Source organism: Pan troglodytes, chromosome 19, assembly GCF_028858775.2.
Source record: "Pan troglodytes isolate AG18354 chromosome 19, NHGRI_mPanTro3-v2.0_pri, whole genome shotgun sequence".
Lineage (NCBI taxonomy): Eukaryota > Metazoa > Chordata > Mammalia > Primates > Hominidae > Pan > Pan troglodytes.
In genome coordinates this window covers 55028832-55053128 of record NC_072417.2, presented here as the reverse complement: position 1 = coordinate 55053128, position 24297 = coordinate 55028832, and the positions used below count along the sequence as shown (strand labels likewise).

The 24297-nt window shown below is 44.4% G+C and overlaps 1 protein-coding gene across 10 annotated transcripts in view; it reads right to left on the bottom strand.

The window, feature by feature from the left end:
• TRIM16 (tripartite motif containing 16) overlaps window positions 1–24297 on the bottom strand; it is a 55102-nt gene that overhangs the window by 19788 nt on the left and 11017 nt on the right. For 2 of the 10 annotated variants that reach the window (XM_063798982.1, XM_063798981.1), the window contains one exon: window positions 2102–2957. The exons of 5 other annotated variants lie outside the window; for them this stretch is intronic. In XM_063798982.1, the coding sequence (XP_063655052.1) occupies window positions 2102–2620 (519 nt within the window). In that variant the 5' untranslated portion in view covers window positions 2621–2957. Of the gene's footprint in view, window positions 1–2101; window positions 2958–9811; window positions 9887–10074; window positions 10165–24297 lie in introns of all 10 variants that reach the window. 3 more of the 10 variants (XM_063798983.1, XM_024350465.2, XM_063798985.1) reach the window with 2 other exon arrangements.

Genomic DNA, 24297 nt, shown 5'->3' with positions numbered 1-24297 from the left:
TGTCCTCATTTTACCTTATACACTTCTCTCCTAGGATGTCTGAATTCAGAGTTCTGCGCGTGCTCTACACAACTCCTCCTGCTTGGAAATGCAATTACCCCACATCTCTGTAATACATTAGGTGCCCTGTTTTTAAAATTTATATTGTATCTCTGTTGGTACAGGCATAGAACATTTCTGCAAGGAAATAAGAAAGTGTAGACAGTATTAGCCTTCGAGGAGAAAACGGAGGTTTGGTGATCTGGGATGGACTGGAGACCCTCCTTTCCTAGTAAAATTGATTGCACTGTTTGATGGAGATTATTATTATTATTTGAGATGGAGTCTCGTTCTGTCACCAGGCTGGAGTGAAGTGGCACGATCTCGGCTCACTGCAACCTCTGCCTCCCAGGTTCAAGTGCTTCTCCTACTGCAGCCTCCCTAGCAGCTGGGACTACAGTCGCCCACCACCACACCCAGCTAATTTTTTGTATTTTCAGTAGAGACAAAGTTTCACCGTGTTCGCCAGGATGGTCTCGATCTCCTGCCCTCATGATCTGCCTGCCTCGGCCTCCCGAAGTGCTGGGATTACAGGTGTCAGTCACCGTGCCCGGCTGGTGGAGATTATTTTTTAACATCTTCATGCATCACTTTTCCAGTTAAAAATAATAAAATTCTTGTATATGTGTGGCAGGTTTTGGTGCAAAAAAAGAGGATAATATTGTGATTTTTGTGTCCTTTCTTCATGTCCCTCCAGTAGGATGGCTTTCCAGAGGCTTCCATTCCTCACTCCGTGACTTAATCGACTATGAGCTTGGACAAGTGTGGTGGAGATAATGAGGATATGAGATAACTTCATAGTTATTTGAAGATTGGGTGAGAAAATCCACAAAAAGCATTCAGCACATGGCAATACTCAGTGAAGGCTATTTTCCTCAACTATAGGAGCTTTTTCCTTTGATCTATTTCTTGATCTACCTATCCTCCTGATGGGACACTCCCTACCCTGGGAACACTGGAAACAGTTTGGCAAGTGGCTTCCCGGGCCGGAAACAGTGACTCATTGGCATCTGGAATACAGAGGTTTCCAGAACAATCCCACTAGCACCAGCTAAAATCTATGTCTAGGGATTGGCAGAGAGGAGGGGCCCTGGCAAGTAGACCCCCTTTCCTAGAAACCTCTTTCCTTTGATGCCAGGGAACATTTGCCAAGAAATGGCCATAGGTCTGCCACCTGCACTCAGTGTCAACAGGGAACTTCCTTGATGATGAATGTAGGAAATGTGGGGCAAACGTCAACTACACTTCCCGACTGAAAACTAAAAGTGTTCGCTGAAAGTCAAAGTAGAAGGAAAAAAGCATATGAGGTGCCAAACCAATTTCCAGGAACTTCTCCAGGATCTAGCTTTAGGGCAAAGAAAAACGAGTTGTTCTAGAAACAGTTTCCTTATCTGATGGAAATAAAATGACAGGCTATGAGCATGATGTTTCTTAGTCTCTCCTGATACCTCCATCTGGTGAGGAACTTTTATTATCCCTAAGCCACCTGTGACATTATACCTGGACCTAAGTTTCAAATTCTCTGCTATCTTAGCACGTTTCAAGCTCTTAGATTTCCTGTTATCTCCAGAGGGGCCCATTCTACTGGTCTCTTGTTTGAGAAAAAGAGAAACTGGGAGAAAGAGTTGTTCTTTTCTCTTGAATTTCTGCCAAGGTTTTATTTCATTAATTGACAATGGATGTGCCATGCAGATCCAGCCACAGGGACATATCACCGCCCTAAGCCCCCACAACTTCTGCACCCTCCACCCAAACACACATCACCAAAAGCTGTATAAGGCACAGCAGGAAACTAGCAAGAAGGAGGAGAGACAGACACAGACAGAGATCGCACAGAGACAGTGGGACAGAGTTGGGGACGGAGCAACCTACTCCACATAGTTTCCAAAACCAAGTGCAATGTATATTTACACTGACCCAGCAGGCAGACGCTGAGGCTAGTCTTTTTCAGGTATGCTCAGAGCATAGTAGTGGCGTCAGTGGACCTAGCAGCTGCAGCCAGCTGGGCACACCATCCCCCACCGCCCTCTCCCAAAGGGATGAATGGACCCCAAGCACTCACCTCCTTGTCCCTGCGGGCTGCATCCAGGGAGACTATGGTGTGGCCACTGTGCTCCTGGCAACAGTCCTGGCAGATGCACTGCTGATCAGGGCAGCAGAAGGCAGACAGTGGGCTGTGGTGGGCAGGGCAGTATCGCCAGTTGTGGTCCTTCACTGGCTCGGTCAGCAGGTGGCTTTGCAGTTTGATGTTCACCTGATGCGGCTGCAAGTGCTCTTCACAGTAATTCACCATGCAGGTTAGACAGGACTTCACTGCCTTCACTCTTCTGGTGTCATCAAGGCAGAAGTCACACAGGACCTCTTTCCCCTCACCAGCAGGATCCCCCTGCTCTGCAGAGTCGCTGTCCTGTTCCTCCGTCTCCCTGCCAAGCTTCTCCGAGGAGCCCACGTCCTCTTCTTCCACTGGGCTGGCTGACCCAGAATCTGGGCTGGGTGACCCAGAGTCTGGGCTGAGAGGGGCTGGGGGCTGAGCAGTGGCCCTGGGCAGTGGCCCTGGAGCCATTAGATCCAACTCAGCCATCTGGGAGGCTCTGCTCCTAGGCTGTCTTTCTTCTGTCCCTTGGCCCAGGATCTGTGCAGCCCAAGTCAGACAAGAGAACCACGCCTAGATGATTGCAGCTGCTGCAAGATTTTAACTGTTTCCTCCCTCCCAGAGGAAGCTCGGCCACTCATTACTGTGTGCTGGCGCTGGATGGCAGCCAGATGCGATGACGACAAGGCAGCTAGAGTACTCAGGCTCAGGACAGCCGGCTCAGGCTCAGGCTGCCTCCCCAGGTCCAGCCCTGAAACTTCTATTCTTATGTGAATCATCTGAACCCCATAGGCTCTGCTGAAGACCACGTGTCTCTGTGCCTGCTCTGGAAAGGACAGAAGATTCCTGAGCTCTGTTATAAGCCTGTGTGGCTTTGTGTGGTCTGACAAGCGACATTTTTTTTTTGTTTTCATTTTTAAAGAGAAGTAAAATGTAAGGACTTCAACACCAGGACAGCCATTCATCTATTCCCATCTCATAGAACTGGACATGAGGCAGCTAGGAATAGGATGCATGTTTCTTTTCTTTCTTTTTTTTTTTTTTTGAGACAGAGTCTCACTCTGTCACCCAGGCTGGAGTGCAGTGGTGTGATCTCGGCTCACTGCAACCTCCGCCCTCCGAGTTCAAGTGATTCTCCTGCCTCAGCCTCCCGAGTAGCTGGGATTACAGGCGCCTGCCACCGTGCCCGGCTAATTTGTTTTTTTTTTTTTTTTGTATTTTTAGTAGAGACGGGGTTTCACCATCTTGGCCAGGCTGGTCTTGAACCCCTGATCTCGTGATCCACCCGCCTTGGCCTCCCAAAGTGCTAGGATTACAGCTGTGAGCCACCGTGCCCAGCTTTTTTTTTTTTTTTTTTTTTGAGACACAGTCTCACTCTGTCGCCCAGGCTGGAGTACAGTATGGGATCTTGGCTCACTACAACCTCCGCCTCCTGGGTTTGTGATTCTTCTGCCTCAGCCTCCTGAGTAGCTGGGATTACAGGCACCCACCACCACGCCTGGCTCATTTTTGTATTATTAGTAGAGACAGTGTTTCACCATGTTGGCCAGGCTGGTCTCGAACCCTTGACTTCAGGTGATCTGCCTGCCTGGGCTTCCCAATGTGCTGGGATTACAGGCATGAGCCACTGTGCCCAGCCAGGATGCATACTTCTGATGCTGACCTTTCCATATCATCTTCCTGAACATTCCAGTAATGTCCATCACACTTGTGGAGATGAACATCACGTGGGTACTCAGTGGAGATCAGGAGGGTCAGGGAAGACTTGTCTCCTTCCACAGAATGCTCCCTTCAGGTTAACAGCCCTTTTGCCCACTTAACAAAACATTCCTAGACATGGTGTTATAATTGAGACACTTGTTCCCACAAACCTCATGTTGAGATTTGATCCCCAATACTGGAGGTGGGGCCTGGTGGGAAGTGTTTGGGTCATAGGGGTGGATCCCTCATGAACGGCTCGGTGCCATCCCCACAGTGATGAGTGAGTTCTCGTTCTATTAATATTAGCTGCCACAAGATCTGATTGTTAAAAAAGAGCCTGGCACCACCCCCTCTCTTAATTCCTCTCTCTCCATGTGACCTGCCCACTCCGGCTCCCCTACCCCTTCCACTGTGGATGGAAGCGGCCTGAGGCCCTCACCAGAAGCAGATGCCAGCACCATGCTTCTTGTACAGCCTGCAAAACCGTGAGCCAAAAGATCTGTTTTCTTTATATGTTACCCCCACCCCCTCACGTATTCCTTTACAGCAACACAAACACAGTAAGACGCATGGTGTATGAGCTTGCCAGGGCTGCCATAGCAAAGAACCATACACTGGTTGGCTTCAACAACAGAAACGCATTTCCTCACAGTTCTAGAAGCTGGATCAAGTCACTGGCAGGGCTGCTTTCTTCTGAGGCCTCTCCTTGGCTTGCAGATGGCTTCTCCTATGTCTTCACATGGTCTTCCCTTTGTACGTATCTGTGTCCTAATCTCCTCTTCTTATAAGGACACCAGTAAGACTAGATTAGGGCCCACCATCAATTACCTGTTTAAAGACTTTCTCCCCAAATACAGTCACATCTGAGGTATTAAGGGCAAAGATTTCAACATACACATTTGTAGGGGAAGGAGACACAATTCAGCCCATAACACACGGTCAGGGCATGAGATTGGAAGCCTCTAGCTCCTTAGAAGAAAGGAGCTGCGAGGCATGACCCCTGGATGGGGGTACACAGTGTACCCAGCATTTGCAGATGGATACAAAGGAATCCAGGATTATTCCAGGGTACCTGAACCCCAAATTCTAGAGCTTTCTACAGTTTTCCCTGGGATTATTTAATCAGATACATTTGAACTCAAATGGATTTGGAAGGCAAATGGAAGAGAGAGAGATTTGGTGGAGGGGGAGGGGTCAGATCCAGCTAGCCCCAGGGATCAGGCATTAGGATGGTTCCAAGATATCACACTCCCTATGGCTCTGCATCCCTTCGGTGAGTTCTATAGGATTTGGATTAAACTAAATAAACACAGGGATGTTTCTTGTCACTGACTAGTACTTTTCAGAAATCCGAGAGACCTAGTGACTACTCAGAGTTAGAAGGCACTGAAGACTTTACAAATTCATTCCAGACACAGTGCTGTTTATTTTCAACCATGCATAGAATACGCATAAGTAGCCCTTTTTAGCGATGTAACGTTTCCTCACTGTCCCTGTCCTGACTGCCCTCTTCCACTGCTGAAGACCCTCAGGAGAGGTTTCCTTCTTTCTGATCCTGGCCAGGGTCAGAAACATGCATCCTATTCCTAGCTGCCTCAGGTCCAGTTCTACTGGAAAAGGAATTAAAAGAAATTAAAGAATGTGTAAGCAAAAATTCATTGTATGTAAGAAAACCCAATTCCCCCTGAGGAAGAGAAAGAGCTGAAGTCCTTTAAAAATTAACTGCTTGTTTTTCTGTGGCCAGTGAGCCTTCTCTCTCCCTTTCCCAGGCATTGTGAAGACGCTGTTTCTCTAGCTCTGCAGCTGCAAGGTCACTAGGCAGATAAACTCAAGTTGTAAAACATGTTTTTTCCTTGAAAAGAAATGATGTAATGCATGTCTTAATTGAATAACTGTCTTTGTTTCTCACTTCTGTAATATGCTTCCCCCTGCACAGATCTCCCCCTGCCCCATAAAATGCTTAAAAGGTAACCAGACTATTTGTTCGGGGCTCAGTCTTTTTGGATGTTAATCTGACTGGGCCAGTGCACCTAAATAATAAATAATAAGTATCCTCCTCAACCCCTTGGTCTCTTTGATTCCTTAATTATCCCACAGCACTATAAGATGGGGAAAGATGAATAGCTGTCCCGTCATTGAAGTCCTTATATTTTGAGTCCTTTTTAAAAATTGAAAAAAAAAAATATAGCTTGTCAGAGACCACACAAAGCCATACAGGCTTCTGTCAGAGCTCCGGAATTTAATTTCATGGTTTTCATGTCTCCAGCCAGGAGGACTGGCTTCTCCCAGTCCAGACCATTGTCAGTGTTTTCTCCAGTATTAACGGACAGGTGTGCTTTCCTTTTAATCCCTTTTTCAGAGTGACCTGGTACTGGAGGCTGAACTGGTCCACCCGCATACCATAGGGCCTCTGATCTCTCTGAGAACGGGGAAGAAAAGGTAGTTGCCCTGCCTGGCCCTTTCTACAGCTTCAGTAGAAATCACAAGGCATACATCCTGCTTGGGTTTCCACGTGGCTCACTTCTTCCTCATTCCTTCCCTCCCTATCTCATTCCCACCCTTTCTTCTCTCATGAATTGTTTCATACCTGCTTCTCCATGGCTAACCCTTTTAGAGCAGTTCATGGGAGTGCTCAGCCCTTCATCAATGCCCCACTGAAGTCCTGAGCTAGCAGACATTCCACAGTGGTGTGGAAAACAGGAAATGGGAATGTGGGCCCTGGCCTGGCCTTTGCCAATCATTTGATCTCTCTTTTTTTTTTTTTTTTTTTTGAGACAGAGTATCGCTCTGTCGCCCAGGCTGGAGTTCAGTGGCATGATCTCGGCTCACTGCAAGCTCTGCCTCCAGGGTTCATGCCATTCTCCTGCCTCAGCCTCCCGAGTAGCTGGGACTACACGCGCCCACCACCACACCTGGTTAATTTTTTGTATTTTTAGTAGAGACAGGGTTTCACTATGTTAGCCAGGATGGTCTCAATCTCCTGACCTCGTGATCTGCCTGCCTCGGCCTCCCAAAGTGCTGGGAGTACAGGTGTGAGCCACCGCGCCCAATGCGTGTCCCCTCTTAACCTTAGTTTCCTTGTCCATGAAATGAGTATGTTGTCCTAAGTCAGGGCCAGTAAATCAATTTCTATTTTGCCCTCTGAGGAATTATGTTGCGGTGGGGTCTAAGTGCATGTCCGAGCTCAATGGGAGACGGCATCAGCTCAGGTTGGGATATCTGGCAGGGGCATGGGATTAGGAGTGGTGGCCCCTCTGGAGGCTCATCTCCAGCCCTCTGGGACCACAAAATTCACCACAACTTCTAAGTCCCCTCTAATGCCAACCCTCAAAGCAGAACACCACTAGGCCCAAGCTCTGATCCTGCTTCCAGGGAGAGTGACACATCCCATCAAGCCTCAAATGCCCATGCTCAAGCCCCCAGCACCCAAATATTGAGGCCAGAAAGTCACATGATTCTTTTGAACTCAAATTCCCTATTGCTTCAAAGGCTCTACAGTCACCACCCCACTTTGCTCCCACTGAGCCCTGGGGCATCTTGATACTCTGTCTCTCCTCGGATTCTGCTTTGCTCCTTGTCTTAACCAAAACTTGAATGTCTCCCAAAGACAATTTCTCCTGCCACCTCTCAACCCGTGTAGCTCCTTCTCTCATTTCCTATGCCTAGGTGGGATGGGAGTCCTCCTCAGCCCCCATCACAACATCTAGACCATCGCCCCTCCCCAGCCCCTTTGCAAACCCTGCTCCCCTTATGTGCCCCAAAATACCACGCCTCCTCTCCTCCTGGCTGTCTTCTACAGCCTCCCAGTCATTCCCCTTAGTGACAGAAGATTTAATGCTTCTGGCTCCCAGCCTCCCCCTCTACCCCAACTCTGTTATTCTCAGAACGTTCTACCTCTGAATGCCTTTTTTGTTTTTTATTTGGTTGGTTTGGTTTTTGTTTTTTGAAACAGGGTCTCAAAACTTTGTCGCCCAGGCTGTAACGTAGTGGTGCAATCACAGCTCACTGCAGCCTCAACCTCCCAGGCTCAAGTGATCCTCCCACCTCAGCCCTCAGCCTCCCAAGTAGCTGGGACTACAAGTGCTCCACCACACTTGGCTAATTTGTAAGTTTTTAAATTTTTTGTAGAGATGGGGTCTCACTATGTTGCCCAGGTGAGTTTCAAACTCCTGGGCTCATGCAATCCTCCCTTCACAACCTCCCAAACTGCTGGGATTACAAGTGTGAGCCACTGCATCCAGCCTCTGAATGCTTGCCACCTACCCTATGGTCACCACCCACATCTGGATTTATTTTTATTTTTAATTGTGATAAAATACAGACAAATACACATAAAATACAAATAACATAAAATTTACCATCTTAACTGCTTTTATTAAAAGACAGGATCTTGTTATGTTGCCCAGGCTGGGTTGTTTGTTTGTTTGTCTGTCTTTGAGACAGGGTCTCCCTCTGTTGCCCAGGCTAGATTGTAGTGGTGTGATCACAGCTCACGGCAGCCTTGAACTCCTGGGCTCAAGTGATCCTCCCATCTCCACCTCCCAAGTAGCTGGGATTACAGGTGCACACTACTGTGCCTGGCTCATTATAACCATTGGTAAGTGTACAGTTCAGTGGCTTTAAGTACATTCACACTGTTGTGCAGTTGTCACCACCATCTATCTCCACAACTCTTTTCATCTTGCAAAACTGAAACTGTAGCCATTAACCAATAACTCCTCATTCCCTCTCCCCCTCCAGCCTTTGGAAGCTACCGTTCTACTTTCTGTCTATAATTGTGACTACTCTAGGCACTTCATAGGAGTGAAATCATACAGTGTTTGTCTTTTTGTGACTGGCTTATTTCACTTGGCATAATGTCTTCAAGGTTCATTCGTATCGTAGCATGCATCTGAATTTCCTTCCTCACACCTGGAGTCTGCATTCAACAGAAATCCCAACCTCCAAACTTAAGAATTGAGAATCCTACTGACTATGCCTACAGCTTGCTTAAATGCCCCGTGGAAAAAATGCCTCAGGTTCATCAGGTGTTGATTGGACATCATTGGCTTCCTCTTAACCCCAAGCATTCAGGGGCTAAAATGAAGTATCTCTTGCATAAAATGAAGTGTCTCTCTTGCCTTCACAAAACAAATGTAACTTCACCTAGATATTCTTTTTTCCTAAACCAAACCTACCACCAGGAATGTGAGGTCAAGGTGTGGCTCAGGATTCCTTTCCAGAATTGAGGGAGGAATCCCCACCCAGAATTCTGATGACTCAAATGCTACCAAGATATGTGGTAGGCAATTGGCAGTAGGTAGGTAAGTATTCATCTTTCATCCTGTTGAGTCTTGACAAATAATCCCACCAATGGACAAACTCTGAAAGTTATGTCCTCTGAAAGGATATAAGCAATGCCTGCCAACAGGTTCCCTCCTGGTTTAGGGGTTTAAGGCCATCATTCTCAGGACTCTAGGTTAACTCAAGTAAGAAGAGCTTTCTTAACCCAAAGACTCTCTCTAGCAGTTTCTGGCTAAAGAAGCTATCCAAGTGTTTTTGCTAAGCCAAAACAGCCTTTCATTTGTCTCTTCAAAATCTCACTGGATTTTTTTCATTTGTGTCTCTGCTGAGTCACACAGAGCTATGATTCACAAACACAGGTAATATTTGTCCACCAGACTTCAAGACAAATCAGCCCATCAGACTGAGAAAAATAAAAATAATATCATAAACTGATCATAACCCTGAATTTGACTGATTTATGGGACTGTACTTTATTGAGATTGTGTCCTTCCTCCTTTTCTGGAATTAAAGGTCTTATCTTTTCTGAAATAATCGTAATGAGTGTAGGATTGGGAATGTCCGGAAGAGTGACATCTAAGTCAGTCCTCCAAATTCACTTTGCAATTTTTCTCGTAAAATCTCAAAGTCTGAGAACCACTGAGCTGGAAGTCACATCACTCCTCTAGAAACCAGCCCAGAATTTTACTGGCTTACCTGGAGGTGCAGGCCCAATGAACTTTCTGGTTTGGGGTCACTATCAGCAAACTGGTCTCCAGCCCTGTCTTTCTCCTAAAAGAAGAAGATGGCCTCTTGGATCACTTTGGTAATTAATTACCACTAACAAAGGAACAAAATAAAGGTGAGACAAACAGCAGATTACAGACACTAGGGGCCGTTGCTCCTAGTCTCAGAACACGATTGTTGTAATGACGGCTCCTCCCCAAGAAGGAGGGGCTGTCCCAGGGCACTGCACGTACCTTCCCTTCACAAAGACAGGAGGACACACCAGTTGGTACAGAAGACGAGATTGCCAGCTCAGTACCTGGCACACAGCCTGAAGGACCCCACTATTGGATGAAGAAAACACCGAAGTCAGCTTCAACTATGCCCTTAGCGATGGACGTCTGCCAGCTAAGGAGGTGCACCACGGTCATTTCTTCCCTAAGTCTCCGAAGGTCTAGTCCTGGGCTGTTCTAGGGTTCTCTTTTGTCTTCCAGTGAGGTGTGGCTGTGGTGCACGGGCACCGCTTTGATCACTTCTCAGACCACCCAAGCTTACGGGGCCAGAATTAGCAGCTAGACCACCTAGAAACCTACTTGGGGGAGTCTGCAATGCCCTGGAAATGGAGAGCTCAAGAATTTGACCACATCTCAAATGACTCTCAGTAAATTCCAGACACAAGGGCGTGACATTTTATGCGGCACATAGCACATTTGAACTATGCTTTGTTGAATCTCCGTATCAACCTCTGTAATAACTCTAACATTGGTATGAAACCTAAATAATCACACAAATCTAACTCTAGTTACCTTTATGGCTTATGCCTAAAAATGTCAAAACAACCTACACATAATAAATGAAGTAAATCTTTAAAAAATCTGTAACAAATGTTCTCTTGCCCTGGGACAGGAGATGGTTTCCCAGGCCGGCTCCCCTGAGGTCCTGAGCCAATTGTTGTTTCAGCACTGCTGGTTTTCTAGAACTTGGGCAGCTGTCCAGCTCCCAGTCAAAATGGGCACGTCTAATCTTGCTATTTGCCGGGATACCACACATTCCAGGGAGCCGCACTCACCTTCAAAAAGGGCAGACTTAGGCCAGGTGTGAATGCCTCCAGGGCACTGAGAAGCAGCTCAGCAAGGCCAATGGCCAGGGCAGGGCAGGCCGGGCTTGCTGGGCAGGAGCACACAGGTAGGTAAGCGAACAGACACCTTCAGGTAGCAACAAGTTACAGGGTGGGGGTGAGGGTCCTCTTGCTTTTACTAGTGAGGTATAGCCCTTCAGTGTTGGAAAGAATCTCAGAAAACCATCCCCTCCACCCTTCACCTTCCCAATATTTACTCAGAGGTTTGTTTTTTCTTTTTTTAAACAATAAGTAAGGACCACAGACCTAGACCCCTCAACAAAGGAAGGAAAAAACATTGTTCATTCAAGGGCCAAAAAATGTGCCCCTCCCTCGATTGCTGTGGCTAGGGCCAGAGGACAATGAGCCGGTTCCTCTATAAACAACATAGTCTGCCTCAGCCAAGTCCGCTAGGGATGGCTTATGTCTCAGCAGCCACTGAAGCTCAATTCTTCATTCCACTTCCCCTAGGACACTCATTTGCTCAAATGGTTTTGATTTCCACTTCACTGCTGAAAACCAGATGGTTAAACACTCCCTATTTCTATACCCCTGATTGTCTGCATGGAGGAAGCCTAACATCTGTACATGGGTTTCCTGGGATGAGAGGCAGCCCTCCTCCAATCATGGTGCATAGACTCAGGAAGCAAATAAAGCAACAAGAATGCTGGAAAGAATACAGAGGGGCCGGGCGCGATGGCTCACGCCTGTAATCCCAGCACTTTGGGAGGCCGAGGCGGGTGGATCACGAGGTCAGGAGATTGAGAACAACCTGGTTAACACGGTGAAACCCCATCTCTACTAAAAATACAAAAAATTAGCCGGGCGTGGTGGCAGGCACCTGTAGTCCCAGCTACTTGGGAGGCTGAGGCAGGAGAATGGTGTGAACCTGGGAGGCAGAGTTTGCAGTGAGCCAAGATCGCGCCACTGCACTCCAGCCTGGGCGACAGAGCGAGACTCCATCTCAAAAAAAAAAAAAAAAAAAAAAAGAACACAGAGGGGCTATTGCCTCCGTGAGAGCAAAATAACCACTGCCTTGTCAAGAGTATTTTAGTAGGAAGGAAACAGGCATATTAATCAGAAGACCTGGTAAATGGTAGATGTTATGGAGGGCTCCCAATATGGTCAGAAAGAAAATCTGGAGTTAGAAGTGTCAAGTGGTCAGAGTCCTGATCCCAGCACCTTTTAGCTGTGTGACCTTTGTAAGTAGCTTACCTCTCTGAATCTGTGTCCTCCTCTAAAATGGGGATGTAGTATCTGCTCCAATAAACTTACAGCAACCTTACAAAAACCTTATGGTTTGTGAGAAAATGAAAGTGAACACATCATGCAAATGCAAAGGAACTTGTATGCTAATCTTATGGGTACAAACACAGCAGGATTTGAGGAGGTGAAGGCTCCTTCCAGCGAGTTCTCTTAAGCTGTGAGACAAGGAGCTGGCCAAGGATCACCCTCCTCTCTCTAAAATGTAAGAAACCCCAACTTCCCCAGAAGCCTGTCACATTTATAGGCAACATTCATATTTCGCAGCTCCTTTCCCTGTGTACTACGCAAGGGTCTCAGATCTGCCCAACCCCTCCTCTCAGTGTTTCTTGGAGTCCCTGGGGCACTGTCTTCCACTGGGCACCTTCTTCTCCTATCATTGCTGCCTCTGATGCCCTGCAGTCCAAATGGTGCCCAGGTTGCCTGGTAATGAAGTATAATATATTGTTTGTTAGATGAAGCCCAGAGCAAGGATGCTTAGTACAATGTGTCCCTCTAATGTTACTGAAACTGCTCATTCTCTTTACTCAGAGCGCCTTTTCTCCCTTAAGCTCCATGATGCCATGGAAGCTGGCTTGAGAGCAGCTCCTAGTGACAGATTCTGGCCTATTTAGACCCACTTTCCCACTCTGACCCTGAAATTCTAAGGTGTAGCTAAGCTTATAATTAACTCCTTCTCTCAGGATGCATTTTCCATTAGGAGGCCCCTGCTGGGGTGCCCCACAAGTGAACTACACAGGCCCAGGCATCTGAATCCCAAACTCAAGCTCCGTTCTAAATACCTCCTGGAAGAACATAGCTTTTTGTTTTTTCTTCCACAGTTTGGAAAACATGACCTCCGACATCCATGCACTCCAGCTCCCAGGATGGGCTCTGTTTATCTGCACCAGACTTGGTTACTGCAGCCTGTCGGCCAGTGGTGACTGCTTCAGGGATAAAGAAGTCTTTGCAAATTTAAGTTGATGATATATGGAAAGAACACTGATGGCGTTTCCTTGGCTCTTAAAAGAGATATTTGTAAAACCGGCCTCTTTCCCCATGAGGAGTCAGAAATGGGGACTCCCAATGATGGAGTCAGAATTTAAATGCACACTTGTGACTCCAAAGCTTAAAAAGCTACTGTGGGGGAACTTCTTGTGGATCCTGGGATAGGAAGTGGCTGCTCCTGAGTCCCTCCAGTTTTCCTGAGTCCCAGATTCCTTAATACAACTTCACTGGGCTTTCTTTAAACTTCTTAGTTGATATTCACCCATTTCTTCTACTATTTACACACATTGCACACATTCTATTTTGAATCTCCTGGTTTTCCATTCTTAAATTTCATCTTTCCTGTAGTTGGACCCGCAGAACATGCCAGCCTCAACTCCCAAAGAGCATTTCTAGCACAAAGCTATTATTTTCATTCATGTGTTGTCTCGAGCTTGAGAGCAAATCAGCCTTTGAAAGCTGCCACTGCTGCTGCCACCACCAGCACCATCATAGCTGACTACACATTCTGTGCAGGGACTGTGCTAAGCAGGGAATACATTATCTACATGAGATACAGGGTTTTACAGATAAGAAAACAGTAACTTAATGAGATTGGGTAACTGACCCAAACCCATACATCTGATATATAGTGGAGTCAGAATTCAAATGCACACTGGTGATTACAGGGCCAGAAGCGGTCTTGGTAGGCTACATGAGGACGTTCTGGCTAATTCCAGGAAAGGGCAGGGCTACTACTAGGTATCTTACAGTTGCTCAGAGGAGAGGGAGGTGGTGACTCACTAGCAGATTTGTGAGTTTCTTTAGACTTGGGCTGGTGGTGAAGAAGCTGGGCTGTGAACCCTCAGTTCCTAATTGACTGTCAGCTCTGTCTTCTCGGGAGCCTTCTCCTCCCCAAGAGAGGAGGACAAGGGCACAATACCCCCTCAGGAACTGGCATTTCTTCTTTCTCCTGAAACATCTTTCCTCATTTTAACTCTTTCCCAACCACCCAAGTGCCCTCTGGATACGTCCATTTGTCCCAGTCTGGCCTGGCCTGGCAGGTAACTTGGAAAATATTTGCACGTGCCACTCTCCTCTCCACTCAGGATTGCTTCATTCATTCATTATTTATTCTGCAGCCATTAGATGCTGAACACTAGATACTTATTTGTGGAGGTCACAAAATAAGTACAGAATATGACACACGCCCTGCCCATGAAGAGCACAGCTGCCAGTTCTATATTTACAATATCTCTGGAATTCCATCTTCCCTTCTAATTTGATATTTCTGCTTCTCAGGCAGCAGCAGCCTTCTGGCAACCATGAGAACCAACGTGAGGACTAGGTCAGTAAGCCGAGGATAAAGAAACAGAAAAATGGAAAGAGCCCCAGTGACACTGTTGAGCTGTTAAACTATCTAAACTGCTTGTTTTCAGGCTTTAAATCATGTAAGATAACGTGTCCTTATTGCTGCAGCCGGAAGCATCCTAAATGGTACACTCTCTCCAGGTGCCAGGAAAGATGCCAAATAGCAGGCCCAAACTGTCTCCTTACAGCTTGGGGTCCAAAACTGGAAAGGACCTTGTCCCTACCAGTCTCCATACAATGAATGCCATGAGAGAACTCTGGCTGATCCTGTTCACTCCGCTTGCCCACCCCGGGTCAATCCCATGTCTGGTCAGATGCAGTGCTGTCATCAGCCCAGGATGCAGTATTGGGTTATGGGTCTCCCATGTGGCCACAATGGAGGGCACTGTGTTTGACTAAAACCACACGTGGTGTGTACAGGCCCCATGGTGAATACAGACAGACCACAGCAAACCATCTGCTAAAATGGGGTTTAAAAATGAAGTTAACACTTGGTTCCGAGATCATCTATGAAAGCAAAACAGGTTCTAGGAGCCAGATGTGGCAGCGGTTGTATGGCAGAAAGGGTGGTACAGGTGGATTTCATACATTGATACTTAAAAAGGGAGAAAAGGGCAATAAATCCATTTTAAGGTTGAAGAAGCAGCACAGGTGATCCCATCTTCTCTTCTAGGGCAGAGAAGCAGGCACAGGTGAAACTCAAAACAGAGCACGTAGCAGGACTGGACATAGCCTTAGGGAACCTAGGCTTGGGTTAAGCTGAAAAAGTATGAATCTATTCAGCACCAGGTTTGGCCACAACTGGTTAGAGAATCTGTAAAGCACAGAAGACGGGGACAGTAAATATGAGAGCTGGAGGAGAGTGAAAGTAATGAAAGCCAGTGGGCATGGTGGCTCACACCTGTAATCCTAGCATTCTAGGAGGCCGAGGTGGGCGGATCACTTGAGGTCAGGAGTTTGAGTGACAACAAAGGTGGGCAAAACACTGATGTGATCTAGACAGAGATGACCTGTGGCCACAAGCGCCCTGTTCTGTTTAGATCTGCGCTCTCTTCCCAGCAGGATCCATCAACTCTAGCGTCTCAGAGCTAGACAGACTACGTCCTAGGAAAATGCGCCTCGGGGAGGCTTCCTGAGTGAAGTGGCTCCTGTCACAGTATCAACGTCATGATGTGTCTTATATCTGCTGCCCCGACCAAGAACCAGGAAACAGGCCGGGCGCGGTGGCTCACTCCTGTCATCCCAGCGCTCTGGAAGGCCAAGGTGGGTGGATCACTTGAGATCAGTTCGAGATCAGCCTGGCCAACATGGTGAAACCCCGACTCTACTAAAAATACAAAAATTAGCCAGGTGTGGTGGCATGTGCCTATAATCCCAGCTACTTGGGAGGGTGAGGTGGGAAGATTGCTTGAACCCAGGAGGTGGAGGTTGCAGTGAGCAGAGATGGCGCCATTGCACTCCAGCCTGGGCAACAGAGTGAGACTCCGTCTCAAAAAAAAAAAAAAGGCATAGGCAGTTGGGTGGTACTGTAAACCACCTGCTCAACAGGGTGTGTTTGCTTCTGGAAAGTTTTATTATTTGCTTTTTTAAGCTGCTGCTATACAACTCACTGAAAACCAACTTTTCATTATTTAATGGCATGAGAAAAGGATCACATTAAGTAGTTTTAAAGAGGCTGTAGAGGCCGGGCGCAGTGGCTCATGCCTGTAATCCCAGCACTTTGGGAGGCTGCGGCGGGCAGATCACGAGGTCAGATAGAGACCATCCTGGCTAACCCGGTGAAACCCCATCTCTACTAAAAACACAAAAAATTAGCCAGGCATGGTGGTGGGTGCCTGTAGTCCCAGCTACTCAGGAGGCTGAGGCAGGAGAATGGCGTGAACCCGGAAGGCAGAGCTTGCCATGAGCCGAAATGGTGCCACTGCACTCCAGCCTAGGCGAGAGTGCAAGACTCTATCTAAAAAATAGAACGAATAAAAAAAATAAAGAAAGAAAACAACATAATGTATCGGGAAACCAGACAATGAATGGGTAACATTCAAGTGATAACACATTCTCCTGGCTGCCCACATCTCGGTGGCCATTACTTTTCAGTCCAATTTTCTTATTCCTCTTCCTCTGCCTGAAAAGGTGAGAGGCTCTTTGAAGCTCAACTCAAGATCACTTCTTCTTCCCAACTTAGTCTCTCTTCCTAGATGAGCTCATCCATTCCTACGCCTTCAGTTACCACCTGTTTATGGCTCACAAATTGATGTCTCAGCTCAACTTTCAGACCTGTATATCCAACTACTTTCTAAGTATAAAGACTTGACTTTCTCACAGGCACCTTGAATCTAATGCATCCAAAATTAAATGTAAGGCCTCCCTAGATCCCACCACAACAAATTTAACCCTCCTCATGGTTCTTTTCTCAGAGATTGCCACCAGCACCCAACTAGATTACAAATCAGAAACCCAGGGAGCATCCCTACCTCCTCTCTTTCCGTCATAACCCATGTCCATCCCATCACCATTTTACATCTCACACATCTCCAAACCCTTTACCCTTTATATTTCCACTGCTATTACTAGAGTCCAAGCCATCATTGTCTCTCGCCTGGATTATGGCAATAGGCTCCACACTAGAATTCCTACATCTACTCATTGCTTTTGCCAATCCATTCTCCATTCTGCATCCAGAGAAAGCTTTTCATTTATGTATTTATTTATTTCTATTTTTTAGAGATAGGGTCTCACTGTATTGCCCAAGTTAGACTCGAACTCCTGCTCTCAAGTGATCCTTTTGCCTTGGCCTCCCAAAGTGTTGGGATTATAAGCGTGAGCCACTGCACCCACCCTCAGAGAAAGCTTTTTAAAAAAATCAACTTTACTGAGGTAAAATTTACATGCAATAAAATTCACCTATTTTAAGCATCCAGGTGAATGAGTTTTGACAAATAACTCCATTCTGGTAACCACCACCCAATCAAGATAGAGAATATTGGCAGCACCCAGGAAGCTCCCTCATGCCCTTTTATTCAATCTTTCTACCATGCCTGGTTCCAGGCAACGAAGAATCTGAGTTTTATCATTATAAATTAGTTTTGCTTGTGCTGGAACTTCATATAAATGGAAATATATAGTAGGCACTATTGTGTCTGGCTTATTTCACTCAATAAAACATCTATGAGATTCATCCATGTCATGGTGCGTATCAGTAGCCTGTTGTTTTCACTGCTGAGTAGCATTCCATGCTATGTCTGTAACCAAGCGTGTTCATCCATTACCCTGCTGATGAGCATTTGGGTTTGTTCTACATTTGGGCTATTTGGTATTATCTTTACCCCATCCTTTTACCAGCCTACCTGGCTCTTGATATTTAAAATGCATCTCTTATGGGCATCGTGTAAGAAAGTCTTGTTTTTTATGCAGTCTAATAATCTCTGCCTTGGGGGGCGGTGGATGGAGCAGAACTAATAGGCTTATGAATGGGATAAGTCTAAAAGCATAAAGTATTTGTAGAGTTTTGCCTTCCTTCATCTTACATAAACTCCAGATATCTGCTGTTAACCCAGTGGTTCTAAAAGCATGATCTATGGACCCTTGATGCTTCACTGAGACCCTTTCAGGGATGTGTGAGGTCAAAACTATTTTCATGATAACACTTGAGTATTCTTTGCTATTTTCACCATATTGTCATTTGCACAATGATGCAGGAGCAATAGTGAGTAAAATTGCTGAGGCCTCAGCACATATCAAAGCAGTGGCACCAAACTGTGCTAGCAGTCATTGTACTTTTCCACACACTCAAAAATTGAAAATAAATTTTAAAAAAAGCCAGTTTCATTTAAGAATGTACTTGATAACAACAGTAAAAATTATTAATTTCATTATATCTCAACTCTGGAGTACATGACTTTATAACATTCTAAGTAACAAAATAGGACTTCTGATTGTTTTCCAGCAAAAATGTACACGTGCAATTGTGTAAGATGCAAGCAGAAGTAGCTTTTTTTTTTCCCCCAGAGAGAATATTTATCAATTAACTTCCTGATACACATCTATGATACTTTCTTCTTCCTATATGTTTTGGCTGACTTCTCTTTGAATGCTTCTTCATCTAAGAATTCCATCATTTCTATGGAAAGAATAAATTCTCTACCATGGTAGATCAAACTCTTTTTTAAAGAGTTCCTATATACCCCACACCCAATAGGGGTACATAAGACCCTTCAATCTTTCTACCATAGGGGTACACAACACCTCTACTGTTAACATCTTACGTTACTCTATGATAGTTTGTCACAATTAATGAACTAATATTGATACATTATTAACTGACGTCCATACTTACTCAGATTTTCTTTTTTTTTTTTCTAGTGTCCTTTGTATGTCCCAGGATCCCGCCGGGACACTGTTCCACTCTCAACCCCACAGTAGCCACTATCTTATAACCCTTGAGTGATCTCACCTAGCTCATGTTCAGCTTGCCTCTCAACCTTTGGCTTACAAGGGACCTATCCATGTACTCGTGTACGCTCTTATACAACTCCCTCCTCTCTGTATCTCACCCCGCAGATCTATCTGCTTCCGCTGCTCTGAACCCTGATTTCCACATCCTCCACTCCGTGGGACCACTGTGCTCTACATGGACTCCAGCTATCTGTGCCATGGTTGGAAGTAGTTCTAAGACAGAAAGTTGGGTGATCCTGGGGTTCACCTCATGAGTTTCCCTCTGTCTGGGATCAGTATTCTGTGCTACCTATTGTTCACTGCCTGAAAATAGTTGTCTCATCTATTTTGTCATGTTGTATAGCAGTTTATGGTGGGAGGGCTAGCCTAGTACCAGTTACTCCATCATAGCCAGAAGCAGAAGTCCAAAGAAAGCTTCAAAAAATGTAAGTCTGATCATGTCACTTCTCTGGTTAAAATCTTTCCATGGCTCTAAGAATAAAGATCCAAATTTGAAAATGGCCCATGGGGTCTTGTACGATCTGAGCCCCACCTGTGCTCCAGCGTCATTCCCCCTCCTCCTCAGGCCCTCGTTCCTTCCTTAGCCTCTAGTCTTCCTTCAGTTCCTCGCCGTTTTCTCCTGTCTCTAGGCTTTTGCACATGAAAACACACTTTTGCACATGAAAACACACCACCAAACATTCTTCCCATCCTTCTTCACCAACCAGCTACAAGCCACAATAAATAAAACACTGTGAAACTAGCACAGCATTAGATGGAACACAGTCCAAAAACAGATTCATATACGTATATATTTCAACTCAGTGAGAAAGGGAGGAATTATTCAATAAGGACAGTTAGTTCAATTGGCTAGCTATGTTATCCTTAACTTATCCCATATTCAAAAAGAAACTTCAGACAAAGCATTAATAAGCAAAATGTATAAGGAACTACTCCAAATTGATAAAAAGAAAGCAACCCAATAAAAAGTGGAAAAAGGAAATGAATAGGCAATTCATGGAAGAACTACAAATAACTGATAAACATAGAAAAATAAACATAGGAAAAGACATTCAACATTATTAAGAATGAAATATAATAAAATATACATTAAAAATAAAATCTTGATAGTATCCAATGTTTGGGAGAGAAAAAGGCACTCTGCTACACTGTTAGAGTATAAACTAGTACAGCCAATTCATCAATATTTTAAATGTACTCTGACCCAGCTCTCACATTTCCAGGAATCTATCCTACAGAAATAGCGGCATGATCACTGAATTGCCTGTATCAGTAAAAAAAACTGGAAAGAACCCAAATGCCCATTAATAAGAATATATAGAAATTATAGGACATCCATACATCAGAACACAATGCATCCATTTAAAAAAATGAGATATCTCTAAATTATTTTTAAAGATATCTAAAGTATAATGTTGAAAGTTATAAGTGAGTTGAAAAACAAACAGTACACTACTAGTTATGCATGCATACATATACACGCACAAGAAAAGAATCTAAAAAGATACACATCAATTCTAAAGGGTAGGATTTCAAGGGGGAACTCAGGAAGCCCTTTCTTTTACTTATACACTTCTACAGTATACTATTTGATTCTGTCACAAAGAATATTTCACTTTTGTAATGTAAAAAATGTTTAAGTGTACTTTTTGAAAAAGAGAATAGATTCGCTGTTACAATCAACTGCTCACGGTGAACTACTGTAGTTTAACATTGCAGCAGGAGGCTGTACCGCCACCTCGTGGGGATATACTGCCACAGTAAATTGGTTATCTAAAAATTCCTGAATCTCAGTGCTACTGCCATTTTGGGTGGGACAATCTTTTTTTGTAGGGGCTGTCCCGTGCATTGTAGGATGATTAGCAGTATCCCTTGCCTCTATCCTCTAGGTGCCAGTAACACCCCCTCCCCCAATTGTGACAACCAAAACTCTCTCCAGACACTGCCAGTTGTCTCCTGGAGGGGGAAAATCTCCCCTGGTTGAGAACCACTAATGTGAAAGAATGAGTCTTGTGAGTGCAAAGTAGAGAAACATAAGGTGTTCACTCATTCACTCATAAGAATATCACACCAGGTAAAGTCTTCATGAGATAATTCCCTCATGTCAGTTAGAATGAGTGTTCTAACCCACAGGCGCATGCACACAGAATTATTTTCATAGCTTGAAGATATTCTGCAGTTTAAATTCAGTAACAAGAAAACCCATTTTCATCCAGTAAATCCCCAATTGCCACAGGGCAGAAGCAACAAGGATGCAAAGCCTGTCACATGTATCCAGACTCCATTCCCAGGCCCAGGGCAGGACTTCAAAGCACTCTGCACCATGGCCTCATCACAGTGCTCCAGTCAATAACTACCACTAAATGTAAACCAGCTCCCTCCTGTCCCTCAATCAGCCGCTAATTTCCCCCACGTCGAAGCGTCCCTATGCCCATTGCTCTCCCAGATGCTCTCTATGGTCTACATGTCACAGAAAGGTCTTTTTTTTATGCAGGGTTGGGAGGTCTGTGGAAGCTCAGCTCCACTATCCACTGCCCTCACCCCAAATAGCACGGGCATATCATTTAACCTTTCCAGATCTCCATCTCCTCACTTGCAAAATAAAAGGCCCATATTATATATTCAAAGTTCCCTTTCGTTCTAAAATCTATGAACAGGGATGATGACAAATGATCCACTGTAGGCTTTCTATACAATTGTAAGTATTTTCTCCACTAAAGATTATTCTACATACAATTAGGTTGGTGTTACCGGAATCTTTTTAATTTCTAGTGTTGGGGTCCTATAAAAACCGTGATACTGAATAAGCAAAGAATCCTAAGCCATGGCTTCACTATACAGTTACTGTATTTCTAGGGTTTTGTTTTTGTCAGTGTGCATCATCTGATATCAATAATATACAAATGAATATTGTCTAATGTCTTCCCACTTTCACTATAGTCACATTTATTCCAGGACTAATATATGAAGCTGATTAAGGTTAAGTGGAGTTTTTTTGGACTTGGATTAATCTGAAGTGCTTCTTTATTCACCGTGTTGCTGTATCCTAGCAATCTTCCTACTAGGATAAATTGACATATCTTCTGATACTGTCAACTTTGGCAAACCAAGGAAAAACACTCAGGAAGAGGAATAAACTAGCACACGAATGAACTGACTGGGCCTCTAGATTCACTGAAGTCATACTCTTACACAAGGTTACTTCTGTAGTCAGCATGTAAGATGAAAACAGGGCAATACCAATATTGTCTTTATAAATCCTTGAATTTGCCCATAAAATACACCTAGTTTTGTGTATAGCTCTGATAATAACTCATGTATAAATAGATAAATATAGAATTTTATATAGGTATGCAAAACATAATTTTATAGTATTCTTAATTACACTAATTTATCTTTTGGTTTGGGGGGATATCTTGGTGCATATGGGTGAATTCTTGTTAAGTAAAATATAAGTATGAGATGATTTTTCCTGAGATGTTTATCTCAAGCCACTGTATTTTGCATAGATGACTCTTGGCAAAACATACCCAGCAGTCATCAAATATACAATATATATCTAACAGGTCAAAGTTCCTAGAAGAATGACTTTTCATTGAAAAACTCTATTTCACGTGATTTTTTTAACCGTATGCAAGTATTATTTTGTGTAAAATCAGCAACAAAAGCCCTAAACAAAGATAGGTTTCCCTCATCATGATGATAATGATGTTAAAATCATGATCCCTGATGATGTTAAAATTGAGAATAAGGCCGGATATTAGTATCAAACCAAAATTGTCATGTTTCATAGGCATATGTGAGTGATATAAATAGTAAGTAAGCAGCACTGGTATTCAGAGGAGGAGATTATTTTCAGTTACAGTGGCCAAGAGGTGAGGGTGGAGGTGATACCTTAAGCTGGGTCCTAAAGGAGACTAACTTGCAAAATGAAAAGAGTGATAACGTGACAACTGCCTCTTAACTTAAAGAAAACCTAAAAAGTATTAACGCCTCCTCCGAAAAGACAGAAAGCCCTACTTTAATCACTAAATATCTCTTCCTGCAATCCTCAAATCAAGCCTGGGGTCACCCTAGTTAGTTTATCACAACAGTGCAAATTATTCAGGATAATTTGCTTGGAGGAATTAATTTAACATATAAATTAATTTTCCCTTCATTGGACACATATCAGCCAAGCATACAGGCAATTTTAACATATAAGTTAGAAAATTAGACACTCATGATTTAAAAACTAAAGAATCCAGATTACCTACCAAAAAGAGATCAAAATATCAGAACATTTACTATCTAAAGCCCCAAATCAAACCCCCACCCCAGACTTTACCACAACCAAACAAACACACTGAGCTTTAGCTTAGGTTGTAAAAGAAGAGGAATTATATTCTCCATCATGAAGGGTAAGTGTGGTCTACACTACAGCCCACGAAAGAGAACCCTGTTATAGAAATATCCAAATGCTGGGCGTGGCGGCTCATGCCAGTAATGCCAGCACTTCAGGAAGCTAAGGTGGGCAGACTGCTTCAGCTCAAGAGTTCAAGACCAGTCTGGGCTATATGGCAAAACACCATCTACAAAAAATACAAACAAATTAGCCGGGTGTGGTGACGCTTGCCTGTGGTCCCAGCTACTCAGGAGGCTGAGGTGGGAGGATCAAGGATCCTGAGAGTTCAAGGCTGCAGTGAGCTGTGATGGCGTCACTGCACTACAGCCCAGGCAATAGAGCAAAACCCTGTTTCAAACAAACAAACAAACAAACAAATCTGAGAGGAGAGCACAAGCATAGACCATACTACTAACAGTACAGTCAGAGTAAACTGAAACAAAACAAAAAAGGCTCTGTAAGTCCCAGAGTCATAATATTTCTAGAACTGTTCTGATTTCAAATATTTCATCACTATAATGTCCTCAAATTTTTAATATTTCTGGATCCAAATTATATTTAGGCTACAAGAGAATTATACCAATTCACTATAGTACAATCCACGAATTCATGCAATCCACCCATTCTAGGACAGACCTTTTGTTCAAGGACATCTGTCTTCAGTCTTTAGTTCTAAAATAAATTACCAAAGATGAGGACTCTGAAGGAACAACAATGGTTTCTACCAATCCAAAGCCAACTGGCTCCAGGAACTATGTTTGGAAATGACCTTGTTACCAATTGTTAACAAACATTACTTTAAGAAGTCTTATTCTAATGACAGACACTCTTATAGACGACCCTCCCCAACCCTTTTCAATTTCTTAAAGTTACGAAGGATTTTGGGCATTTCAAAAATTATTTCCAGATATCACCGTTTATTCA